This window comes from Mastigoproctus giganteus, chromosome 5 (assembly GCF_048544385.1).
Source record: "Mastigoproctus giganteus isolate SK-2022 chromosome 5, ASM4854438v1, whole genome shotgun sequence".
NCBI classification, from domain to species: domain Eukaryota; kingdom Metazoa; phylum Arthropoda; class Arachnida; order Uropygi; family Thelyphonidae; genus Mastigoproctus; species Mastigoproctus giganteus.
The window spans coordinates 222546507-222559472 of NC_143579.1; the positions used below are offsets into that span (position 1 = coordinate 222546507).

General features: G+C 36.7%; 1 protein-coding gene across 1 annotated transcript in view; it reads left to right on the forward strand.

The window, feature by feature from the left end:
- LOC150086137 (WD repeat-containing protein 70) overlaps positions 1–12966 on the forward strand; it is a 106945-nt gene that overhangs the window by 60167 nt on the left and 33812 nt on the right. The window contains exons 9-10 of the mRNA XM_090374803.1: positions 1417–1594; positions 8145–8244. Of these exons, the coding sequence (XP_090230929.1) occupies positions 1417–1594; positions 8145–8244 (278 nt within the window). The remainder of the gene's footprint in view (positions 1–1416; positions 1595–8144; positions 8245–12966) is intronic.

Below are 12966 nucleotides of genomic sequence, written 5' to 3' on the forward strand. Positions count from 1 at the left end.
TTTATAAATGATATTGATGATGGTATATCAAGCTTAATGTCCAAGTTTGCAGACAATACAAAGGTTGGCAGGGTTGTCAAGGACACTACTGACACTATGCTGCTGCAACAGGATCTGGAAAGGTTGAGCAGATGGGCTGAGAGGTGGCAAATGAAGTTTAACATTGACAAATGTAAAGTACTACATATGGGAAACAGCAACCCCAGAGCAACGTATCAACTCTGTGGTACTACACTGACAGTGGTAGAGAATGAAAGGGACTTGGGGGTGGTTGTGCAGGCAGATATGAAGTTCTCTGAGCAGTGCAGACGGGCTGCAAGAGTAGCTCATGGAGTATTGTCAATGATATACAGGAATTTTTCCAGCAGGGATAAGGAGGTGATTATTCCCTTGTATAAGGCAATGGTCAGGCCACACCTAGAGTACTGTATACAGGTCTGGAGGCCTCATTTCAAGAAAAATGTAGAGCTGCTGGGACGAGTGCAAAGAAGGGCAACAAGATTAGTGAATGGAACAAAGGGATGCTCTTACGAAGAAAGGCTTAAGTTTTGCAAATTACAGTGTCTGGAGACTAGGCACCAGCGAGGTGATCTGATAGAGGTGTATAAAGCCTTGAATGGTTTAAGCATGCTCAATGCTGATGGGATTCTTCCTCCAACTCAGAATAATCACCTGAGAGGGCATAAATTCAAATTGAGGAAAGACAGATGTAGGATAGATGTGCGGAAATTTGCCTTTAGCCAGCTGGTGGTTGGTTGGTGGAACAGACTTCCATCCCTTGTAGTGGAGGTTGATAGCCTAAATAAGTTTAAGGCTCAGCTGGACAGGTATTTTGAACGAACAGAGGGGTGAAGTGGAAGTGGGTTTTTTTTTTTTTTTTTTTTTTTTTTTGGCTAATGCTGCATAAGCTTGCTTTCTTGCATCAAAATGCCTCTACTAATGCTAATGCTAATTGTGCTTGGATTGTTTACTTTGAAGAGTTTGCTTTAAATATTAAGCAAATGTTTTGTGTGAATTTAAATATTTTGTGTGAATTTCTGTGTTATTTTCACAACCTCTAGAATTTAGACACATCTTCAACGAACTTTCAGAATATATGAATTAAGATTATCATTTTTGCAGTTTTCATCATACTTCTTGAGGCAAAGCAAATATTTTGTTTTTTGTTAGGGGTTTAATAATATTAATAAAGGCAGTGCTAAGTTACTTTGAATTTATGTTGATTATTGAAAAATTTTTGTCATAATGTAAAATGGTTTTGCGATTGCAGCCATCAGAAACTAAAATATGTTCATTTTATTCATATTTATGTTAATATTTACTTGTGCTTGTGAGGCCTTAGTGCCCCCCCTCTCTCTCTCTCTCTCTGTGCATATTAGGATAAAAACAGACTACATATTTTTTTTCTTTTTATAGAACAATTAGGCTATGGAACCTTGAAGAACCTCTAAAGCAGCAACAGGTTATAAAACCCCGTCAACAAGGAGGATTACGAGCAATTCCAATCTCTTGTCGTTACAGTAGAGATGGTAATTTAGTTGCTGCAGCTTGCCAAGATGGATCTATTCAGATGTGGGACCATAGAAAGCATTTCGTATGGTTTTATATAATGCATATAATTTTAATATTTGTGCATGTTTTTTTTTATGCTACTTCCCATTTGCTAACTCCTTTAGACTAATTCTTTTTGAAGGTTTGTCATATATAAAACAAAGACAGATAAATTTTTCTGTTCGTGTCATATAATTTAAAAAACTAGTTTTATATAAACAAATTAATATTGCATGTTCCTTCACCATAGATAATGATTATCTCCAAAATAATTAGAAGTGCAAAGTGTGTTAGTTGTCTGATGGCACCAGGGGTTTCCTCCATCTCCGCATTGTGTACTCTGTTTGTGTAGCACAGAACTCTGTGAAGGCTAGAGATTTAAAAAGTGTGTGGGGAGTGGACGGTGTGTAGTGTCGTGTACCGTTGTTCTTCTCACCATTTAGCCGTTGGTCCCCTGTTGGGACCTACCATTACCGCACTTGGCCCTGGGGAGGCAGGTCAGGTACCCAGTAGATTTTTTGTACTCTGGCAGGCCCTGCCACCTAGTTTTCAAAGATTTCAGTGGCAAGAGCCTATGTGAAAAAAATAAATAATAAATAAATAAAAAAGGGAGTTAATGCCAGAATATAAAAGGCCAAGAGAGGTTTATGTAAGTATGATTTAAATTTGGATGTTATTAATTGATAAGTCGTGTGGGGTGTACACTGCCGAGTTAGACAGAGTAGGGGGGAGACTGAAGGCTGGGGGGAAAAGACGGAGGTTTGGGGACAACAGAGAAGGCGACTCCAGAAATTCAGTGAGGCAGGCCCATGCCTCTCCAGGCGGAAGAAAGGGGCGGCAGGGGGAGGAGACAGGAACCAATCTCCTCCCCCCGGCCTGGGAGGAGAGTAAAAGAAAACCAGGCTAGAGTGCTCGGTTTGCTTGTCAATGTGACTTGTGGCAGAAAAGCTGCTGGTGTCTCCAGTGTCTGGGTTTGGAGCCTTGAGTGGGATCAGCTACCGGTTGATCTTGCCTGCAGATTCAGTTGCAGATATCAGCCTGATGGAACTTGGATGAAGGAAGTGAATTTCATTAATAATTAATAATTATTAATGAAATAATAATTCGACCTCATTGAAGCTCATTAATAATTAATAATGAGCTTCGATGAGGTTGGCGGTTGATGCTATTGGAGAGGGGTGCCCAGAATCTGTCTCAAGTTATTGGTCTTGGTAGTTTAGGCTCCTTAATGTTCTTCATCTGTTGAAGACATCCTGTGCAAAAGTGAAGTATTTATAATTGTCATGGTATGAATTAGTATATGTTCTTGGTCCTTTGGCAAATTAATAATCGTTGTGATCAGAATAGATCTCAAGTCTTCATAGTCAGGACAGTCATACATTATATGGTGCCAAGATTCGTCAGTGCCACAGTGGCAGCATGGATCATCTGTGATGCCCAGAGATGTTAATTTTTCTTGTATCAATCCAAAATAATTACAGTATATCACTGAAGCTTTTAGTAATTATAAATATCCAGTGAAACTCTTAAAGTTACTATGTATGAAATTAAAAATAAATTCAACAGCCTAAAAAAATTATACTAAAAATCTTTTTTTTTTTTCTGAGAATTTCATAGGCATTACATTACCTTACCATAGTAGTGGCAAAGCTTTATGTAATGGTGTTCCTCTCCCTCACCATCCTTAGCAACATTTTCATGGACCTTTTTTTTTTTTTTTCATATTAAATACAGGTTGAGTATCCCTAATCTGAAATGTTTGGGCCGGGAATGTTTCGGATTTAGAATAAGTGGCATGGTGGAGTTGAAGTAAAGTGGAAATAAAATTTAGATTTCATGCAAAAAATTCCATTTTATTTACCTAAAAAAAACATGGTCTCTGCTTCCAAAAGAATATAAATGCAACAAATACTAACTCAAAATTCATATTTCATGTGAAAAAAATTCATTTTTATTTACCATCTTGAGAAGGAACATCACAAGTGGTTGAGGGACCAGGAACTAGGGCCTTCAGGGAAATTCTTTTAGAACTTCTCTTTTATTTTATAAACTGACATTATTTCTTGTTCTGTTATTAAAAGCACACTGCTCTAGTCCTTCAACGAGTTCATCACACTTTTTCACCATGTCGTCTATAGGCATTTTTACTACAGTGCTAACAATGTCATCTTCATCGTCCCTTTTACCATGATTGCCTTGATTCAAAACCATTTCAGCTATTTCACGTCAGTCATTGAATGAATAACTGGAGCCTCATTATAAATGTTAAAAACTTTCTCGATATCCACAATTTCCAGCTTACTGACAGACTCCGAAGGCACTGATTTTACATATATAAGGAGTTCGGACATCATCTTTTTCTCGAAATCATTAGCTTTTTCATCATCATTATTGAGTATAGTCGTAGGCCAGAGGTTGTGCCAGGCATGCTTAACTGTGTCTTTAATCACTAAGGTCCAAGCATTTGCAACAGCATATACGGCATCCTTGAGGTTAAACTCTTTCTGGAAACCTTCCACACCCACACCTCTGTTCACTGCTGCCAGCATGCTGTTAAAGAAAGTGTTTCTATATTTACACTTCGTTGATCTAAGGATATCCTGGTCACGTGGCTGAATTAATGAAGTCACATTTGGGGGAAATTATATGGCATAAACATTATTTTTGATGAGCATTTCAGCTGGAGGATGAGCAGAACAGTTGTCAAGAAATAAAATCTTGCAGTCATCATCCAGTCGAGCTTCCCTGCAGTGAGCACGAGCTGCTGGTACAAAATGTTTGTGAAACCAATCAGAAAAAATGTTCCTGGTGATCCATGCCTTTTTGTTAGCATAACAATGGACTGGTAAGAAATTCATTCCTTTAAAACAGTGAAGATGCAAGCTTTGGCTTATCACATCGAGTTTACACTTATGTGTGCCTGCTGCATTAGTACATCCCAGCACAGTTAATCTGTCCTTGGCATCCTTAATTCCTGTTGGGGCTGTCTCATCAGCTGTAGTTAGGGTCTTCCTGGGGAAATATTGTCAAAACAATGATGTTTCATCAGCATTATAGACTCGTTCTGCTGTCAGATTTTCATCAACAATGACCTTGGCAAACTCATCAATGAATTTCTCCGCTACCTTGTGATCAGCAGCTGCTTTATCACCATAGATCTTTAAAAATTTATTGCCATGTCTTTTCTTGAATTTCTGTAACCTGTTGAATATTGACAGTTCACTTTCAATTTTCAGTTCTTTATGATAGATCTTTGCTTGTTCCATGATCAGCTGACCTTTAAGTGGCATGTGTTCACTGCAGTACTGACAGATCCACTCTTTCAAAACACAATTGAGATCTTCATTTTTAGCTTTATGCAGTGTTTTTCTATTTTTCATTAACTTCTGTTCACCACTTTCAGTTTACAGTTAGAAAAAAAAAAAGCTTACTTCGCAAAGCTTACAGTTAGAACTTGAACAGTTTATCCCTCTCTTTCTTCCAGTCTTAGATGGTGGTCGTTCCAACACCAAACTCTTCTGTAAGATGTCTTCAACAAATTCACTTTCTGTTCTATAGATAAACTTAAATGCTTCCTCTTCTTCTTATCACTGTTACCTGGAGTGTCAGGGGTTTTTTTTTGACATTTTCAACAATATATTTGCACCACAGAGCAGAGAATAAACTAAACAAATGGTGAGTAATGGACATAGACACTTTGCATTGATGTAAATGGATGCTTTACCGACATCAACACACCACGTCACAACCCTTTCCCGCCAAGGCTCCCAGTTTCCATAACTTTCCAGTATTTTTCAAAAAGTTTCGGTTTTTGGAACTTTCCGGTTTTCAGAATTTCAGATTGGGGATACTCAACCTGTAACTGAATTTGTAAAAATGAAAATTTGTATCCCACCTCACAGTTTGGAAACCACTGCTGTAACGTAGGCCACTTCATATGAAATTTTAAATAGGTACTGCAGAACATAGATATAGGATTGGCTTTTCCATAGACAGAAAATGAAGTTTGTTACTTAGTAAAAGGGGATGGACAGCACAGTTAAATTACAGTTAGATATAAATTTAATAAATAATATTGTTTATTTATGTAATAGAATGTCAAGGAGGATGTAACCACAAATGTTGGTGGCACAATGGTTTCATTTCAATTAAAGGCTCATTTTAAGTTTTCAAAGGAATATGTTTGCAGACAGTTAGGTAGTGATTTCAATCAGTATGATCACTTTGCTGAATTAAATCTGGCTTTTATTGTTGATAGATTGGCATCCACTTTTTACAAATTGGAAATATATGAATTCCTAGCTGTTTATTATTTTAAATCTAACTTGAGTTATGATATTTTGATATTTAGTTATGATATGCTTGTACTCAAAGATTTTTATGTATTTCAAAGTTAGAGTAAACTTTGAATGCATTTCATGCCCTTTAACTCTGTCTTCAAATATCAATTGAGGACAAAGCTTTCAAAAACTGGTTGTGTTTATGATGGTTTCTTAAATTCTTGTGTCACTGATGAACCCAATAACATGTATACTTAATTAGGAATGTAACTTTTAATTTTGTGTAGTACATTTTTTTTTAAGTAAAGAAGCAGGGTACTTTTTCAATTCAGATATTGAAATAGTTTGAGAAAATTACAATGTTTTACATGTTTTTCTGTCTTGACTGTCTGAGAGTACTTTAGTCTTTCCTATGTTGGTTACAGTGCTTTGGTGTATGCTCTTTAGAAACAAATCTGTTTTTTTCCATGAGTCAATCTAAAGCAGAGCTTTCCAAAGTGGGCATTATGTTGTATCTGAAAGGGGTGTTGCCATATTTTAGCATCATATCAGCACTCTTTTCATTCTGATTTCCTTTCACTGCATATATCGATTTCACTGATTGATTAAGGGCTCAAAAATACAATTATTGAGTAATATATTAAAAATTTACAACATTTATGCTTCACATGTCAGTCCTTCCTTCAACATTTATCCTTCACATCTCACACTTGGCAGTCAGTGAACTTTGCACATGTTGTTTCTCTCTGAAAACTAATAAGTGATGTAGTTGATTTCAGATGGCTTTCATTAAGCTTGTACATAGTACTATACATCTTCTTTCTGTCTTACCATTGTTTACAGGTTTTGGCATGAAACGAAGGAAGTTGTATGATATTGCATTTTAAAGTTAAGGAATGAAAGGAGTGGGTAATGAATATTACAAAATTCTAGATAGGGTGTTGAATTATTTTTGACACATGTAGTGTGTCAGCATCAAAAAAGTTTGGAAAGTACTGACCTAAACTAATATCATTTTTAATTGAATAACATCACCAAGTGTTACGCAGGTTTACCCTGTGTAACAAAAATATTTATGTTGAAAAAATTCAGTGTTTATGCTGTAATTTTGATGTTCTGAGTATAATTTTAAATTTTTGCATTGATTTTGCTCTACTGTTGTGATATTTGGGAAGGAATTGTACATTTTAACTTTTCACAATACCTTATTGCCTTTTCAAGTATGTTATATGAATACTTTCAAATGTATATAAATTTTAATGTTTTAATAGTAGAGGCTGCAGGACTATTCGCTGTGGGCATTGAAATAGTTTGAAAATTGTATTTATCAGCTTAGGTTTAAATTTAACTTCCATTTATATCTTTGAGAACACCATAGTTCCTCCATTGATAACAGACAAAAGCCAGTGCTGCTAATATCTTAAAGAAATTCCTTTGCCAAAAGATGGTCTGCCATTTTTTTAAACCATTGAAGCAAAAAAATGACTCCTCACCCAAATCTTAGTCAGCAGTTGAAAAAATTCCAATTAAACACAAACCAAAGTTGTGTACTTTTAACCCCAAAAAGTGGGCTGTATTTGCCATATACAGCACAGTAGTAAAAGAGTGTGGGTTTATATTTTAGCATGGGTATGAAATAGTTTGCAAACTATGTGCATCTCTGCAATCAGTATCCATCTTTTAGGATAGTTTAGCATCCTCAGTGACAGCAGTAAAAAATCTATTGTCAAGGCTTCAACTCGATGTCTCTGAAGTGAGCATAAGCCCAGCCCTCGTGGAAAGCACAGTTGGTAGGATCAGCATCCTCCCCACAGCGGGTGGAAAAGACCTGAGTTCGAGTCCCGTCAATGATGGGAGAAATTTTTACGGGCTGTTTTCACAATGTGGCTAAGTTAGTCGGTCTCAGGTGAGGGTAGCATGGTTTTTTCTCCCGAAAACTTGGGTTTTTTGTCCAGCAATCAGAAAATTGACCTCAGAACATATACAATTTACAGACAATATACATGGAGCAATATGGCCTTAGTAGCTGATATTCCTTAAACCCAACAACAACAACCTGAGCATAAGCCCATATCTCAATGGGTCACCACCACTGGAGGGAACCAAAGCATCTTTAAAAGACTGAAATTGAACATCAAATTTAGATGCACAATAAAAGACCTGAAGACTCAAATAGGCTTCAAATCTTTAATCATGCCCATCTTAATTTGAAAATAAAAATAACTTCAATAGTATCAGTGCCCACCTTGAAAAAACACAGTTAACAAGCACCATAAAGTTACTTTGGATTTAAGCTGGTTAATTCTATTATAGGTCAGTACTGCACTTCTTGTCAGGAACAGTCATCAAAAAGGAACAGACACCTCATCCATTGCATTTTCTTATGACAGGTTATATGTGGCTACACGAGGAGGTAAATTGTTTACATGTATTTGCATATATGCAACCCTACATCTTTAGCATTTACAAATATTCTACAGATGTTACTGTTTATGTGCACTTTTTTATTAATTAATATGCCTATTATTTATCCCCTGTCATTTTCAAAATACTTGTATTTTAGCTTGTAAATATATTTTAAACACTAACTGCTTAAGAAATCACAACTTACTTCACTACATAATTTGTATATGGAGTCTTTATAAAGTGCTTATGCACATTAGCATAATTAATATAGTTTTTTATTTATAAATCAATAATAATTTTTTTTTTTTTAATTTTGGATCCTGTTGTAACTGATTGAAAATAATGACAGTAGAAGTAAAAGGTTTAGCCAGGCTTTTGCTGTATCTGCCAAAAAAAAAAATTCTTTACAGAAATGTCATCCCCCTTAAATTTCACCAGACCGTCGTGTTGTCACCCAGGGAGGCATCTTATTCCAGTTATCACAACATATTGATGAGATGTAAACTTTCTAAGTTCTAGCCTATTACTTACTTTTCCTCAATAGATTCTGTTTATGCCTCTGGTCTTTGTTTCACAATGTCTTTCTTTGGATGCAACCACAAGACCCAAAAACAGAATTCCAAATGTGTCGGCGCCTCCATAGCCAGGTGGGCAGGAGCAGCAGTGCGTAGCACACGCTTCTTGATCAGACCGGGGTTCGAGCCCGTGACCATCAAATATGGAGGATGCGGAAAGGTCAGGAGATATGCGGCAGTCAAAATGACTGCTGCATACCTCCAGAGCAATATGGCCTTAGTTGCTAATGCTCCTAAAAACCAAATAACAACAACAATTCCAAATGTGGTCTCAGGTTTCACCATTGATGTGTATAAATACGAAAATAACCTTCTTCTCCCTAGATGCTAAGGTACAGAAAATCATTGCTATGACACTGTACACCTCTCCCACTGCCTGCTTACACCTGGTAACCACAGTAACCTTCATTTTTGATTGTTTGATGATTCTTTTGCTGTATCTCCTTCCCAGTTTATAAGTTAGTCTTGAGTTATTTCCCAAATATAGAAAATTTAGCAGTGTTAAAACATAACTGCCATTTCTGCGATCGTCATTAAGCCTCCCAAAATCATTCTGAAGGAGTCCAGTCTGACTTACTTCATTAAACCACCCTCCTGACCCTTCATATCATCTTAGGTGGAGGGAATAGGGTTCCCCCATTTTCAGCCCACATAACATGCAAATCAGCTCATGAATACACATGCACAGACATACCACACAGTGAACATGATGTAATTTGCTGATGTGCCTAAAATTCAGTAACAACTTCATATCATCTGCAAATTTCAATGTCATTCCCTTTATTCCCCCCCATTGATATCATTCAATAAAATCAGAAATAAGAATGGCCCGTGAATCTTGAGAGATCCCACTTATAACTCTAGCCCAGTCTGAAGAATGAACATTTATAACAATCCTTTGTCCTTGTCCTTCAGCCATACCTTAGTCCACCTTAGGATCCTCCCTGCAATCTCAGTATGCTCCAGCAACCACCCATGTGGGACCATATCAAATGCTTTGTTAAAGTCTAAGTATTAGTATTAATTAGGCAAAATGAAGTGAACTTCATGAGATCTGATCTATTCATTTTCAAATTTCATCTTTGTCCCCTTGTTCTTGTTTCATCTGTTAATATGAAAATACCTCCCTCATTCATTTTGCTTATTTCTTTAAGGGCCTTAACTGTGTTATGGCCTACCTGAGGTGTCTAGTCTCCAGGTTTTGCAGTCCACATCTGAAATATTTCTCATAGGAACAACCATTAGCACTTCCAGCCAATCTAGTTGCCCTTCTTTGGACCCTCTTCAGAAGTTGTTGTTGTTGTTGTTGTTATGGGGGTTTCATGGCGCATAAGCTACTTTGGCTATAATGCGCCTTTCAGAAGTTCTGTGTCCTTTTTTAGGTAAGACTTCTAGGCCTGAATACAATATTGCAAATCAAGCATTGCTATTTCTTTATAAATAGGAATAAAACGTCCTTCTCCTTGCTAGCAAAAGTCCTATGATCATTGATAGTACATCCTGTACCTTCATGATGGCTTGCTTAATCGCTTAAACTTTTCCATTGTGGGATCAGATTTTTGAACCACCTGGATTACTTCAGAGTATATGATGTCCAATCTGATAAACTACTATGATCACATAGTGTACCAGAATGATCATGCTGGATTTTCTTTTGCAGCGCAATGTTGCGATCAATTTAAGATATTATACCTCTACAGATGATGCAGTAACATACTCTTGACCATAGGCTACATGACCTTCCTAAACTGACTAGCCTATAACTAACCTTCTCATCCTTAGAATTCAAGTATAGCCACAAGAACAAATTTACTGGCGCCTCCGTAGCCAGGTGGCAGGAGCAGCAGTGCGTAGCATGCTCTTCTTGATTAGACTGGGGTTCGAGCCCATGCCCACCAAATACGGAGGATGCGGAAAAGTCAGAGAATGACGACCGCATATCCCTGGAGCAATATGGTCTTAGCTGCTAATGCTCCTAAAAACCAAATAACAAACAAACAACAAATTCACTGCTCACTACAGGAAAGTTGCACCGAGTAGGAATTCAGTTTTAGCATAGGTTAAAAAAAAAAGTTTAAAGTTGGTTGTAGGGGATCATAAACATAATCACAATCAGAGAAACCTCAGCTAAATTGGCAAAACTACTGGGCCACTTGGTCTTTCATTGCGAGTAGGCCTAATAATGTGATTTTATACAGTTTTTAAAGGGAGGTACTTAAAAATTTTGTAGAGAAAGAGTTTGCTCTTAATTTGTAGTTATTATTCTTCTGTTCAAATCAGTGAATATACTACACCAGTTGTAGAGGAAGTATTTCAGAGGTATCCATTAAAATCACTGAAATATGCAACTTTTGAATTAAATGTCCTGCAGTCCGTGGTGCTTAAAATTCTCAAGGTTAAATTACATGATTGTACTTAACGAATGTTTAAAAGGTTATAAGAAGCAGCTACCATCCATGATTAGATTTCTGTCAAATCTTGGTGAGTTGATATTTTCAGATCCCTGCATTTCTTGGTGAGTTGATATTTTCAGATGAAGCAACTATCCACATTAATGCTGAAGTCAGTCATCACTTCCTGTTTACAGGGTGTCTGTCAACCATACCATCTTTAAAGCTATAATAAAAAGCAAGCAAATAGACAAAATGAGAATTCAAACTAGATTCTAGAACTCTTGAAAAGGCATTTATGACTTTATTTTAAACCAATCATTAATACATGAAAATATTATTAAATTTGTAATTTAATTGCAGATAAGGGGCTGGATAGTTGATCAACTGTTCAGATTAGTTTGAAAAAAATTATTCATATTGACACCACACACACACACACACACACACACACGCATGCACACAGAAATTCCCAGAATGCATATTAAGTAAAAGCCCCAGATATTTCCTTATATCATTGAAAACCACCCATATAAGCCTTCATATCTCACTCCTGAATGGCACCTCCGTAGCCAGGTGGGCAGGAGCAGTAGCAGTGCGTAGCACACGCTTCTTGATTAGACCAGGGTTCGAGCCCGTGACCACCAAATACGGAGGATGTGGAAAGTTCAGGGAATGACCACCGCATATCCCCAGAGCAATATGGCCTTAGTTGCTAATGCTCCTAAAAACCAAAACAACAACAACAACTCACTCCTGAAAATTGCAGTCCACATAATACAAGGCCCATTACTTTGGGCCTTGTATTTCTTACAAGTCCACATTACTTTGGCTTCTCAACCTATTTGTAATATTTTAGTGCTTATAGATTTTAACAAACTTTTTGGTTTGTGGAAACAAAATAGGTCGACCGGGCTAGCCAGGCGGGTAAAGTGCCTGCCTGGCAACCCAAAGGTCGCTGGTTCGAATCCCGCCTCGGGCTTGGATCAGAGTAAAATGCAAAAACTTTCGGAGGTGTATTATGGCCACAGAAGCCAATGCACCAACAACTAACAATAAAAAAAAAACAAAAGAAAAACAAAAAAGGTTTGTTAAAGTTTATCTAAAGGTGTGTTCCTTTAAAAATTTTTTTTTTAAAAAGAATTTGAAATGAGAAAATAATTTGCACAGAAACCTACAAACACTATGGCATGTTCTTCACAAAAATATCTAAACCTTAATTAGTAGATACTGTGACATTAGCCACTTTCAGAGGACTGCAAAATAACATCTTTAACCTTATATTCTAGGACTCAATTATAACATCAGGAAAGTGTAGAAACAAATAATTTTATGCTAGTAAAGGAAGAATGACATGGCCAAAATAAGAACAGTTAAAAATCTTGAATTATTAGTGCTACCTTGGCACATCAAGGTTTCACTTGGAAAGAAAGTGACCATAGAGCTGTCAGGAGGAGCATATGGTTGAATTGACTTATAGTTCTATAATAATTAGTATTGCTATTGGAAAATGATATAAGAAAGCAAAGATTATGTGGAATTAGCCATCACAAACAAAAAAAAAAAAAAAAAAAAAAGGAAGAAAGAAAACTTATGTGTAATTCACATGTTCTTCATTTGTTTCTTTTATTTGTTTCATTTAAGTAATTATCCAATCCTTTTCAAATTTACTTAGTGGGCAGTCTTGATGCCAGCAAAGCTCGAGGTCCTGGTAGCATTTCTCCACTTGGTCTCCTGAGTGTGCTCCAGTTCTGTGTTGCCTTT